The 14,566-nt window shown below is 42.6% G+C and overlaps 1 protein-coding gene across 2 annotated transcripts in view; it reads left to right on the plus strand.

The window, feature by feature from the left end:
• LOC137645842 (glutamic acid-rich protein-like) overlaps window positions 1–14,566 on the plus strand; it is a 113,952-nt gene that overhangs the window by 61,856 nt on the left and 37,530 nt on the right. For both annotated transcript variants that reach the window (XM_068378822.1, XM_068378824.1), the window contains 3 exons: window positions 685–1,270; window positions 2,103–2,210; window positions 4,438–4,559. In XM_068378822.1, coding sequence (XP_068234923.1) covers window positions 685–1,270; window positions 2,103–2,210; window positions 4,438–4,559 — 816 coding nt within the window. The remainder of the gene's footprint in view (window positions 1–684; window positions 1,271–2,102; window positions 2,211–4,437; window positions 4,560–14,566) is intronic.

The raw sequence follows: 14,566 nt of genomic DNA on the forward strand, positions 1-14,566 counted from the left end.
CTGCTGCTTCCTCCGGTGCCTTAGATGACCGCGGAGGTAGCAGCAGTAGGGGATTCAGCATTATGAAGCTTCATCTGTGGTGGATAACGGGGGAGTGTGGGCTGTGGCACCCTAGCAGTACCAGCTGAACTCGGTTGAGTCCCTTGTCAGGCTGGGAGGAACGTAGAGAGTAGAGGTCCCCTTTTCGTTTTGTTTCATTTGTTTGATGTCGGCTACCCCCCAAAATTGGGGGAAGTGCCTTGGTATATGTATGTATGATTACTGTATTAGAATTACTATACAAAGTGTTATTGCTGAGTAGTTTACATGCGTTGGCTTTAAAGTTGAGGTGTTCTACTTTGCGAGGTTGGTTTGAAAACTCGGCCCGTGAGAGTAATTATTGCGAAACCGTTAGTATGTTATTTTTTTAATGTTATATGATTTTCTTTATCACAAATGACCAAATCCGTAAAAATCGAGCCAGCGAATAAGGAGGGCCAACTGTGCACTATTAAAGTGTTCGTAATGTGGGTAAATAATAATGATGAAAAATAACTTTATTGTAATAACTACTGGACAGTAATACTAATTTCTTTCTGTTGCCTTTGAAAAGTTGATTTATATTAAATTTTTCTCTTAAATTATATCAATATGAAGGAACTAAAGTTAATATAAAAAGAATATATTGATTAATGTTTTCCACAGGCCACATATGAGTCAGAGGACCATGATGAAGAGATAGATGCAACTGAAGGAGAGAAAGGAACGACTGGAGATGAATTGGCAGAAGATGAAGAGGAGAGTCAGAAGCGATTGAAAAGAGATGTTGCAAGAAGGAAACGAAAGTTTGGAGATGATGAAACTGATGAAGAAGAGGAGGAGGAGGATGAGGAAGAGAAGATTACTAGTGATCATCAAGAAGAAAAACAGGAGGCGGATGAGAATAAGGCAGAGGAAGAAAAGGAAAAATCTGAACAAGTCAATGGAAATGACACTGAAGAAAAGGAAAATGAAGTGGAGCAAATGGAATCAGAAGTAAAAGAGGAAGAAAATGAAGATGAGAAAAAAGAACCAGAATCTAAAGAAGAGCAAATGGAAGTAGACGTTAAAAAAGATGATAATGAAAAGGTTGCTGACGAGACAAATATAGAAATAGATAACCAGGAGGAAACTAAAGTTAAAGAGGAAAAAAATAATAACGAAAATGATAATAAGAAAAATAGAGCTGGTAATCAGAAGAGAGATAATAACAAGGCAAAGTTGAAGAAAGAAAAGGATAATAAATATCAAGGTAAGAAGTATTTTTTAAAATTTGTTTGTTACACATCTAAACCATAGTCATTTGTCTAGTAAGTATAAGGTATTATCCATAATTGCTGGGACTGTCAACTTAGATAATGCTGTGGCTAACTTAAACCTGAAAGTGATTAATTGTAGCCAATGATAACATTCAATATTGCAACATAGTGATGAATCTATTAACTTTGTAATATTTTCTTGTTTTGACGTAAAGAAAACATGTAGAAAGACATTTCTCAACTACGTGCATAGGAAGCAATAAACAATCATGTTAAAGAATTAAAATTTTTAAGAGTGGACAAAAGATTGCGGGGAAAGGATAAGCTTTACTGTGTATCTAACATAACAAATAATGAGGTAAAATATAATTATGTCTATGAATGACAAGTAGGTCACTGAACCATGCAGTCCAAGGATTACAGGTTTACACTGGATAAAGTTTAGGAATAGATCGCCTGATGAGTGTTAATAGGCCGCTTGTTTGGAAGAAGTGTTTCCTTATCTGTAGGGGGGGAACTGATAGTTGAGTTATTGGAAAACCATTAAAGTTACCATTGCTGTTTTATCAAATATGTTGGGTTTATTGGTGGAGAATTTTCATGTAAATCTATATATAACTGAGGTAACAAATCTTACTAATATGGCAAAGTGCCATGTTGTATGAAATGCGAATTAGGAGATTTTCCTTTTTTGTTAGTTTTTTAGACCTTTCTTTAAACCAATAGATATATGCCTCATTTTCTTTAGGAATATTTAATGAAAATGTTAGTTCACTCAAATATTGTTAAAATATACCTATGTTTATACTAATGTTTTTCTTATAGGTAAAACATTACCACAGTTGACATTCCTGGAGTTACTAGAATTCCACAAGAAAAATGCAGTTGATGATCCAGAACAACTGACTGGTTATGATCCTGCTCAACCAACAGGTATTGTTTTTCTCGTAGTGTTTTTCATAAAGTCATATTTTTACATGATTAAGACATGTTGTAGTTTATGTTGAGATAGTCAGATAAGTCTGCAAATCAAAATAGTGTTGTATAATTCATATTGAATATTTTAATTGTCATTCGGTTAACACTTTTGTAAGTTAGTTTGATTTAAAATGTATCATACTGTACATTATTATAGAATTATATGGGTAAATGGTCTTGCTTCATAGTACAATTTAATAGTAACACAATGTAGATTGACTGCTCGTTACTACTGTTTACTTTTAAATTTTTCTCTTTATCCTTAACATCCTGTCATTTTTACCTTATCTCAACTTTTCTTACTTATGAATCTCAGTCAAACGTGGTACAAGTGTGAACCAATATGTTTAGATGAAGGTGATGGGAGCTAGCCTGTTTTTCTGTGTCTGTCTCACTCTGCACAACTTAATCATGACGATAACTTTTGAACTATAATTGTCCATGATTTTCATACTAGAAATAGCTTTCTTAGAGTATCTTATTTTACAAACATACTAGATTGGGAAATTAATTTTACAAACATACTAGATTGGGAAATTAAAATTGAATTATTTATCTGGAAGATCCATTATGATATTTGGTCAAATCCTTCATAAAGTGGAATCTTTTGAAGAGAAATGTTTTGTATTGGTAGGGGACATCTAATGCTGAAGCAGTTTTCTCAGAATCATTTTGATTGCAATATAGAAATCTTACCTGGTAATATCTTATATCTTTTTTTTTTGTTTTTTTTTTCCTGTTGTAAATATGTTTTATGTAGGGGGTGCTCTGGACATCTTGGTACTGATGGTTTAAATCTCCTTCAAGTGTATAATTATGTGTCCTGTTACCTTCTAAAACAAATAAATTCTCTATCAAACAATACTTCTGATTTCACAACAAAACATGAAAACATTTTATAGTACTAGATTGAAATGCCTCAGAAATAGATGTTTGTTCCTTCATTTACTTTACATTATAGCTAGTATGTCTAATACTTGGCAACATGAAAGGTCTCGACTAGACTCTATCAACAGTCCTTTTTCTCAGGCTGATCATATTAGCTTATTGTGAAGTTCATCATTCCTTCATTGTAGTTCTTGTACTTAGTTTGGAGCCTTCTTGCTTTTCCAGAACATTTTTCTCCCATTGCTCTAGACGTTCTTAATTTATTTTCTTAAAATTCTCACTCTTCTTTCTACAATTAATATGAAATTTTTGCAAATATCAAAACTTGGAGACCTGCCTGTGTGGGCATAAAGGGAAATGAAGATACCAATAAAGCATTCATAGCTGCAACTTTTCCATAACTAGCATAATTGTTGCCATCAGTTCACATCACACAGTGCACTGTAGACAATTCTTGTAGGTCTTTGCAATGTCTCTTCAACCTGTAATTGTTCAAAGTTTTTTTGTCTTACTTTTGTTCTTGCTTCCTGTCCTCCAACTACGTACTAGGTTTCCCTCCTAGTTGCACCTTGGTTCTGAATAGCCTCCTTGTCCAAATAGCTTCAGCTTATGAATATAATAACTACATCAAAAGTAACCATTTTTTTAAATTTTCTAACCTCTAAAACCACCACATTCAAGTCTTGTAATCTAATCCTCTTCCAAATAGTTTTCATTCAGGTACCAATCCCTTTTTTGTGGGTTGTCTTACCTATTTCAGCACAAATTCGGCAAAAATACTTTGTGATAAGAATAAAAAGCTCAAATTAGAATGTGTTTTCAAATTATTTCAGTAGTTTTTAAGACTACATGAATATTTTCATTTTCAAACTGATAACACATTTAAATTAACTATATAGTGCAACAAAGATTTTCAACTTGCTTGTCTTTAATTATTCCATTCCGTGGAGGTAGCAGTAGTAGGGGAGTCACCATTATGAAGCTTCATCGGTGGTGGATAAGGTGGGAGGGTGGGCTGTGCCACCCTAGCAGTACCAGCCGAACTCGGTTGAGTCCTTGTCAGGCTGGGAGGAACATAGAGAGGAGACGTCCCCTTTTTTGTTTCATTTGTTTGGTGTCAGCTACCCCCCAAAATTGGGGGAAGTGCCTTGGTATATGGATGGATTTCTGTGTTCTCATGTGGATCTTCAACTTCTTTTAACTTTACCTTGCTCTTTCTTTACCTTTCATTTAAGACTAATCTTTTAAAACTGCTTACTATACTTATGCTTCAGTAATTTTTTTTTTTTTTTAGGTTTGAATTACATCGACACCCGTGTTTCTTACCACTGTATGGCATGTCTTGAATATTGCCCTGCATTTCCTGAGGACCTAAAAACTCATAGTTGTTCCAAAGAACATTACGATCTCTTTAGAGTAAGTAGACTATTACTAAATTTTTGTTGTTTGCTGAACAAAATTTGTAATGTACAAGATATTTTACTTTTCTTTTATCAAAGGAGAATCTTTGGATGTTTTTTTTTCATTAGTAGTCCGTACACATTGTACTTTATATCTCATCCTCAACTTTTACATGTAAAATAATTATTTGCCATATTTTTAAATTGTTGCACACATCACTATCAAAACATTGCTGTGTCAATGCACAAAAGTTAAAAAGCAAGAAGTTAAGAAAACCCCAATGTTTATATCACAATTATCTACTCTAAACCATAGAGTTCTGAAGATTGAATAGACTGTCACAGCTGTACCTTTGTAGCTCGGGTGATTGTCTATTATAAGGTAGTGGGCTGGTTAAGCACCAGCCACCCGTTGAGGTACTGTACACTACTACTGCCTGAGAATTGTTGGGTCCTTTGACTGGCAGATAGTTCTCTTTTCCATTGCCTGTGTACAACGAATAGTCTGGCTTATTACTTACACACACACACCCGACAACACTAACATAACCAAAAAATTTAGCTATGGTAAGCAGCTCTTTTAGGAGGACACTCCAAAATCAAATCGTTGTTCCATAAGTGGAACACAAACTAATGCTATGAATAGGGGTACATGTATTACTTTTGGCCAAGCTGAAAGGACAAGGCTTTAGAATTTAGGGAGGGTTAACTACCCATCCCGCTAGTTGAGGGGATTAGCTAGCTACCCCTCTTGCCCACACTTGTGATTGTGCTTCACTTTGCTTTTGGGTCGGATGGAGAGTGGTTGTTACCATTCTTCATCCTCACCTATTTTGGACTGCCATTAATCTTTGTCTTTTTAACCTAGGTTTTTTTCTACATATATGAAAATATTCTTAATGTTTTTATATATATGTTGTAAGTGTTCTCTTTAGTGTATGGGCTGTGTGTGACAGCAGAGTACGGCAGGCTCTCAAGGACAGAGAACCTTTCCTTTCAACCTTTCTCCCATGGATTTCGGTCATCCCGTTGCCGGATGGCCTTCCGTGCAACCCGCCCGCTGCTGCAGGGAATCGTCATCGTTTGGATATTCCTCCATTCGGCTGTTTTTGTTGCCTTCCCTTCTACATGTTCCTAGAAGGAATCTGCGGGGGGAAGGGAGTATGGCCCTTTCGGAGCTTGACTTCGGTCATGCTCTTTATGAAGGTCATCGCCGCTCCCTCGTGGATGGCCAGCAGAATACTTAGTGGGGATAACAGCTTTCTCGTTTGCGGCTTAGGTTGTGCTTCCAAATGTTATTCTTCATTAATTAAGTAAAATTATAACTTGTAATTCAACTTTCAGCTTCGTCTCCGCAGGGAACTGTTACAGTATTTTACGCTGCCGCTCTCCTTCTCCCACTGATGTCGGCTGGGAAAGGGAGTGCGCAGTCCTTACTTTTTGTCTGTTCTCTTTGTGGAAACCTTTCCTGTCCCCGGACCAGGTGCTCCTCCTGAAGGAGTGTTTTTTATTACATTTTTTTTTTTTTTCCTCAGTTAGCGATGCTGTTCTTCGTTCGACTATGATAGCCAACGTAGAAGAACAGTGCCTTTTTTCCTGGGGAATCTGCTGTCACTGCACCATCACTTTCCTGTTCTCCTGTGCCTGTGGCAGCTTCTGATCAACACACTAACCTTGAGGAACTAGCTCTAGCTCCGGCTATGTTTTCTCTGGTAGCACTCAATGCAGACCTTCAACTTGAACAAGGCTTGTTGATGGGAAGTAAAGAGCGCTGCCCAGAGGTCCGTTTCCAGGGGGTTGGATTACTTTCTCTTCCGAGGGAGAATTTTCCTCCCCAGGTGTTGGGGAGTTGTCTCTCCTGCTGGTGATCACCTATCTCGTTCGCAAGAGAGACCACCCATAGAGATACCGCTTTGGAGGCTTTCCAGAGATCTTCCTGCTGAGCAGTCTTCCCTGTGGGTGATCCCCAGTGGCTGCATCTTCTGCTTCATCTGCTGCCCATGTATGCGGTTCTTACCCTGATGAACATCCTTGGTGGGGGGGTACGAAGCATATCTCTTGCGAGTGTTCCACTTACTAGTGAAGGGGCACTCATAGAGACCTCTTCGGAGGCCTGCTGATGGTCAGCTTACTGATTCAATAGATGCTGTTTGATGTGTTGGTGGCAGAAGACCTTGCCGTGTTCATCCTCTTTGCCTTCATGGTGCTCCTGCTCCGTCGGCGAAAAAGATGCCTCTTCACATCTTCGCCTTTGGAGTCTTCCTCTGCGAAGAAACCTGCCCAGCCTGCCTCCTTTGGTTCCCGACCTTTGCTTCTGTTATTGGCCTCTCCTCAATGCACTTTGATTTGTTTATCGCCTTTAAGGGATCGTTTTCGATCTCCTGAGTATGTGATGCCTCACAATGGTTAAATTTCTCTGCCAGAGCTTCCAGGAACAGTTCATCGGCAGCGTTCTCCGCCTCGTCAATCATCTGCTTGGTGTTCACCTGCTGGTCAGGTTCACCATCGACCTACAATGCGATAATTGGCCACCGTCCCGTCAGCTCGTAAATCGCCTAGCCATCACATACAGCTGACGACTCTTGAATCGCCTGCTCATTCAACCTCGTAAATTGCCTGCTACGCAAGAATCACTTGCAGTTCGGCAAGCGCCTGCTCGTTCAACCTCTTGTAAATCGCCTGTTACGCGAGAATTGCTTGTAGTTCGACAACCGCTTGCTCTTCCATCTTCTTGGAAATCGCCTGCTACGCTTGTAGTTCGACAACCGCCTGCTCTTCCATCTTCTTGGAAATCGCCTGTTACGCTTGCAGCTGACAATCACCTGCTGTTCCAGCTATTCGGAAATCGCCTTATTCGTCAACGTCAGGAACAGCTATCTCCTGCTCGACAGCATTCACGTGTGTCTTGTAAATCAGCGCCTTCTCGTCAATTGCCGACACCGTACAACTAGCCAATTTAAGGGTGTTGACTAGAGCGTTTCTTCCACCGAACGCAAGGCCCGTTCGCCTCAGCATCAAACGCATCGATCACCGTCAGAGCATAAACATGCAACGGTGCATGAATCGTCGGCCCACTTTCTCGTCCAGCAATTCGTGAATTGTTGACCCACTGCCCATCCTCGTTCAGCTATTGAACCCTCGATTTTACGGCAGCGTTCTTCGATGATTAAACGCTTTCCTGCTCTACAACCGTTATCAGTTCACCAACGTCAGGCTTTACATCAGCGATCGTCAACGTGTTCACACCAGGAGATTCCTCGACATTCATCAACAAGTTAGCAGCCATCAATCACTCAGCATACGACCGCTAAGCTTAGTGAGTGTCCCTTCTCATCCAAGTGAGAATTGCCACTTACAACCACCGAAGGCAGTAGTTGTTGCTTCAAAGAAGGATAAAGTGGTCACCGACCGTTGACCATCGCCCCAGTCCCCTCCCCGCAATGGCTTAACATCGCAAATGCTGGGGAAGGAGGAAGAGGGCAAATTTCAGGGGTTTTAAGATCCCGAAACTTATTATCGGGAATGTAGACTCTTCGGAAGGAGCCTTCAGCCTCTATCCCTTCAGGGGAACTGTGGGATAGCGCATCCATAAGTAAGCAGCCGTGGTTCTGTGCCTTGGTCAGGGCCGTGACTCAGGCCTTTGTACCTATGTTCCCTTTGCGACCTGCGGAAGCCCCCCGGGTTTCACTAGGGACTTCCCAAGTTTCGACAGAGCCAGGATAAGAGACCACGACTGCTTCATCCCTGAAGAGGAAAAGTGGAGTATATGACGAACTGCTGTCATCCAGGGTCAAGCTGACTCCGTTCAGAATTCCTAGGTTAGAGGTCTCCCCTATAGAACCATCGTTGCCTCTACCCACCGATGTCTCACTCGCTGACTTGAGTGGCTCTTATGGGGAAGAGTCAGTTTCAGACTCTCCCTTTCCTTCACCGACGGAAAACCCCCGTGGAGAGGACTCCGTTTGGCCCTTGAATACTGTAGAGGTTCCTAGTTCTCATCCCGCCAAGGTCGTTACATCCTCTCCAGCATCCAAACCATAGAGTTTCTGACCCACCAGGGGTGACCCTGTGGGCCAATACCATCTCGAAGCGAAGGGATGTGGTGGCCAAGAGATTCCACCAACAGGTCCCTAATGCCGAGATCGCTAGGCTCTGGAATTCCCCCCTGGAGGGTTCCTTCCTCTTTAAGCCAAAGGACATTGAACTGGCCATGGAGAGGTGGAGAAAGTTTTACCAGGACTCCCTCCTTCATAGTGCCTTGACATTGCAGCCCTACAGACCTCCAGCACCCTCAAAAGACTGGCCAACCGAAACCTACAATTTAGATGGCTGCGAAAGAAAGGTGTCTAAAAAGCCCTTTCCTGCCAAGGACCGGAAAGGCACCAAGTCCAACCATGGAAGAAAACAGCAGAGAGGTGGTGGCAAAAGCCACAAGTGCTGGGATAGGCAACCCCCCCTGCTTGTCCACCAGTGAGGTGATGCCTACAAAGCTGCTGGTTCAAAAGGATGCAGTGTGTGGCTGAACCTAGGGCGGTCTCCGTGATTCATTCAGGGTATCGAGTCCCGTTCATCTCGTTTCTCCCTCCACTGACCAAGAATCCAGTTCTTGTGAACTTCTTTGCGATGGGTTCAGAAAAGGAGCAGACCCTTCGGGCCGAAGTCTAGACCATGTTGGAGAAGGGCGGTCCATGAGGTCCTTGATGTGTCCCTAGGCTTCTTCAGTCGAACTTCAGGCTCCCGTTGTACTGCTCCTCAGTTCCAGACCCCAAGGCTCTTTGGCAAGATGCGTTCCAACAACGGTGAGACAACATTAACGTTTACGCGTTCCCACCGTTCTGTCTGATGAGATTTCTCAACAAGACCAGAATTTCGGTCAATCTTTCGATGACCCTCATAGCTCCTCTATGGTATCACGCAGAAAGGTTACCGGACCTTCTGCAGCTGCTGATGGAGCTGCCAAGAGAACTTCCCCCACAACACAATCTAATCAGACAACCACATGTCAACATTTACCACAAGGCAGTAGCTTCGCTACATCTTCACGCCTGGAAACTATCCAGCATCTCCTTGTTCAGAGAGGATTTTTGCAACAAGTTGCTAAGAGGATGTCTGGATATCTGCAAAAGTCACCAGCTTCAGTCTACCAGGCGAAGTGGAACGTCTTCAGTGGTTGGTGTTTGAAACCTGTCTCAATCCACTCGATGCCACTATTTTAGCAATAGCGGAGTTCCTCATGTATTTGTGGAAAGAAGTGCGTCTTTCGGTGTCATCGATTAAAGGATATCGCTCAGCCTTGAGTCTCGTCTTTAAACTAAAAGGAATGGACATTTCCTCATCGTTAGAACTTCCCTTCTCATACGGAGTTGTGAACTTCTCTGTCCTCAGTTGGAAGTGAGACCTCCCCCATGGAATGTGGTTCGAGTTCTTTGGTCCCTAAAAAGACCTGTGTACGAACCATTACGCCAGGCAACAGATCACCACCTAACTTGAAAGATGGTGTTCCTGCTTGCCTTGGCCTCGGCCATACGAGTTAGCGAACTTCATGGTCTCTCGTATGACATCACCCATTCAAGAGGTAGGCTTCAGCTTTGTCGCTGAGTTTGTTGCCAAGACTCAGAATCCAGGGGAGTTTCGGATCCTAGAATCGACTCCTTCCGGATGACGAGTCCCTGCTCTGTAACCGATGACCCAGATCATCTGTATGTCCAGTAAGGTGTTTGATCATGATAAACACAATCTCCGCATGGATTTGCAGGGTCATTGACCTTGCTCTGAATCCTGATCTTCCTCCATCATGTCGGCCCAGAGCCCACGATGATATGGGCATAGCTATGTCCCTAGCCATCAAAAAGAACTATTCTGTGACGCAGGTATTGCAAGCGGTCATGTGGAAATCCCAAACTACTTTCACCACCCACTACAAGACGGGACCCACAGGAATCTCAATACGTTCTCAATCGGTCCTGTGGTGGTTGCACAACAGCTGGTTTAGCACCTCAAGCTCCTTATTGGACAAATAGCAGAAGGTTGAGGTTATTGGTTACTTGGGTCTTAATCTAAATGAATGTAAAGGAATGTCTAGCTCTTTTCCTTTCTTCATCTTCCCCTCCCTCGGGGAAATCAGCATCCTGGGTCCTCTGCACAAGCTGACCTCAAACTGGTATTGTCCCATTACTGTTGTGTCCCCATACCCTGACGAAGTGGTACAGTAATACCTCGACATAAAGTGTGTCCCAATATACGAGAAATTTGAGATACGAGGATACGAGACGGTTCCCTATGCTGCCGCTAGGTGGCCGAGTATGCAAGAGGTAGCTCACGAGGACAGCATCGCTCGCTCTTTCACGCCGAATCTCCGTCGCGTAAAGTTATCTCTGAGCATCGGCCGTAGTGTTTGCTTTTTTTACGTGTTTTTTGTGTTAATCAGTACAGAATTAAGTGAATAAGCAGTGGGTCCAAAGCTAGCGAGTGCAAACAAGGGTAGTGAAAAGAAAAAGCATATGATGACAATCTAGATAAAGCGTGAAATAATCGAAAAACATTAGAGTGGTGTACGAGTGACTGAGCTGGCTCGCCAATGTGAGAGGAGTACATCAACAATATATACCATCCTCAAGCAGAAGGATGCTGTAAAGAGCACCAATCCTTCCAAAGGACTAAGCATCCTTTCCAAGCTGTGCAGTGATATTCATGATGAGATGCAGAGGCTTCTTTTAATATGGATAAAGGAGAAACAGTTGGCGGGAGATAGCATGACCAAGACAATCATTTGTGAAAAGGCCAGCGGAATCTAGGATGACCTGAAAGGAAAGCAAGCAGCTGAGAGAGGGGAGACTTCGACGCCAGAGGAAACCTTTAAAGCTCTTGGAAGAAAAACTGCAAGTGATGTGGCACGCTAATGCTAAGGCTTGGGTTACAGGGCATTTCTTCACAGAATGGGTTAATCTGTGCTTTAGTCTGGCAGTCAAAAAATATTTGGCCAAGAAAATTCTGCCAATGAAATGTCTCCTGGTCCTTGACAATGCCCCTGGTCACCCGCTTGGTCTTGAAGAAGACATTCTTGATGAGTACAGGCTCATCAAGGTCCTTTATTTGCCGCCCAACACCACGCCACTCCTCCAGCCCATGGACCAACAAGTAATTTCCACCTTTAAAAAACTGTGGCCGCCGGGGCATAAAACAATTAGAATAGCGCCAACGTTATCCCTGCGTGTCGTAAGAGGCGACTAAAAAGGACGGGACGAGGGGGCTGGGAACCCCCTCTCCTGTATAAAAAAATCCTGTGAGACAGCAACAAAGAGATGGAGCTGGGGGGAGAGTGACTGCTCCCCGCACTCTAGTTTTGGGGTGTTTGAATGTGCGTGGATGTAGTACGATAGAGAGTAAAAGATGTGAGATTGGAAGTATGTTTAGAAGTAGAAGGATGGATGTATTGGCCTTGTGTGAGACAAAGATGAAAGGAAAGGGTGAAGTGATGTTTGGTGAAATGTCTGGTAGAGTGTCTGGGATTGAAAGGGGAAGAGCGAGAGAGGGTGCGGCTTTATTGCTGAGTGAATGGATGACAGGTAAATTAGTGGAATGGAAGGAGATATCTTCTAGGTTAATGTGGGTAAGGGTTAGGTTGGGTAGGGAATGTTGGGCGTTTCTCAGTGCGTATGGGCCAGGTAGTGAGAAAAGTGAAGAAGAGCGGAATGAGTTCTGGAATGAATTAACTAGGTGTGTAGAAGGACTGGGTAGAAGGAATTATGTAGTTGTTATGGGTGACTTAAATGCTAGAGTGGGCACTGGAGAGGTAGAAGGTGTCATTGGGAAGTATGGCGTACCAGGTGAAAATGAGAGTGGTGAGAGACTGGTAGATATGTGTGTTGAACAAGAGATGGTAATAAGTGCTAGCTTTTTTAAAAAGAAAGATAAAAATAAGTATACATGGGTAAGAGTGGCAAATGTAAGAGTAGTAGAAAGGGCATTAATGGATTATGTGTTGATAACTAAAAGAATGTTTGGAAGATTGAAAGACGTGCACGTGTTTAGGGGTATGGCTAACGGTATGTCTGATCATTTTTTGGTGGAAGGAAAATTAGTTGTAGCAAAAGAGTGGGGGAATAGAGTAGGTGGATGTAAAAGGGAGCTAGTGAGGGTTGAAGAGCTAATAAAACCGGGGGTAAAAAGTAAATATCAGGAAAGGTTGAAAATGGCATATGACGTGGTGAGAGTAAGAGTAACTGGTAATTTAGAGGAGGAGTGGAAGTTAGCAAAAGAAAATTTTGTTGGGATTGCAAGAGATGTATGTGGCAAGAAGGTTGTTGGAGGCAGCATGAGGAAGGGCAGTGAATGGTGGAATGAAGGAGTGAAGGTAAAAGTGGAAGAGAAAAAGAGGGCTTTTGAAGAATGGCTGCAGAGTAATAGTATAGAGAAGTATGAAAAATATAGAGAGAAAAAGGTGGAAGTAAAGCGCAAGGTACGTGAGGCAAAGAGGGCAGCTGACCTGAGGTGGGGTCAGGGACTGGGTCAGTCATATGAAGAAAATAAGAAGTAGTTTTGGAAAGAAGTGAAGAGAGTAAGGAAGGCCGGCGCAAGAATTGAAGAGACAGTGAAAGAAGGAAATGGAAGGTTGTTAAAAGGAGAGGAGGCAAGGAAAAGGTGGGCGGAATATTTTGAAAGTTTGCTAAATGTTGAGGATGATAGGGAGGCAGAAATGAGTTAGCAGCTAGAGTGGATATGAATGTGTTGAGGTGGTTTGGCCATGTTGAGAGAATGGAAAATGGCTGTCTGCTAAAGAAGGTGATGAATGCAAGAGTTGATGGGAGAAGTACAAGAGGAAGGCCAAGGTTTGGGTGGATGGATGGTGTGAAGAAAGCTCTGGGTGATAGGAGGATAGATGTGAGAGAGGCAAGAGAGCGTGCTAGAAATAGGAATGAATGGCGAGCGATTGTGACGCAGTTCCGGTAGGCCCTGCTGCTTCCTCCGGTGCCTTAGATGACCGCGGAGGTAGCAGCAGTAAGGGACTCAGCAGTATGAAGCTTCATCTGTGGTGGAAATGTGGGAGGTTGGGCTGTGGCACCCTAGCAGTACCAGCTGAACTCGGCTGAGTCCCTGGTTAGGCTGGAGGAACGTAGAGAGTAGAGGTCCCCTTTTTTGTTTTGTTTCTTGTTGATGTCGGCTACCCCCCAAAATTGGGGGAAGTGCCTTTGGTATATGTATGTATGTATGTAAAAAACTGTACACGAAGCATTTGTTCAAGAAATGCTTCAATGTCACAGACCACCAATCTCATCCTTTGGGAATTTTGGAAGGAACATTTTAACATCGTGCATTGCTTGGAAATTGTTGATGATGAATGGCAGGGTGTCTGGCCAGCTTCCATCGCTGAGAGGGACTTTGAAGTGTTCGATACGCCAGACCTTGATGAACCCGAACCTATTGTGGTGGATAAAATAATGTCTCTTGGAAAGTCCATGGGGCTGGAGGTAGATGAGGCAGACGTGAACGACCTCGTCGAGAAGCATCAGGAAGAGCTCACGACACAAGAATTTATCGAGCTCCAGGAGATGCAACATCCGGAGGTGTTGCAGGAGCTCAGTAGTGAGGAGGAGGTGGAAGAGGAGGACCGCCTTTCTACGAAGGAAATCAGAGACATGTTAGCGAAGTGGCAGGAGTTCTGATTTTATGGAAAAGAGGCACCCGGACAAGTTGGCGTGTGGTCGTGCGTTAGCCTTTTGTGACAACACTTGTGTACGTCATTTTCTAACATTGTGAAGGGGAGACAAAAGCAAACATCCCTAGATAGGTTCCTTTTAAAAAGGCCGGCAAAAAGTGAAGGTGAAAGAGAGTCAAAAAGCGAGGCAAAGTGAGCCAAGTTTGAAGAAGAAAAGTTAAAAAATGAAAATGAAAACAAAATTAGAATCAAGTTTATTGTAACGTAAGATTAACATTTATTTTTAAGTGTTTGTACAGTAAGCTAATTTCATTCAAGTTAAATTTAAAGTTTATGTTACGTGGTGTTACAAAAGTGTAGCGCACATG

The sequence above is a fragment of the Palaemon carinicauda genome, chromosome 8 (assembly GCF_036898095.1).
Source record: "Palaemon carinicauda isolate YSFRI2023 chromosome 8, ASM3689809v2, whole genome shotgun sequence".
NCBI classification, from domain to species: Eukaryota; Metazoa; Arthropoda; class Malacostraca; order Decapoda; family Palaemonidae; genus Palaemon; species Palaemon carinicauda.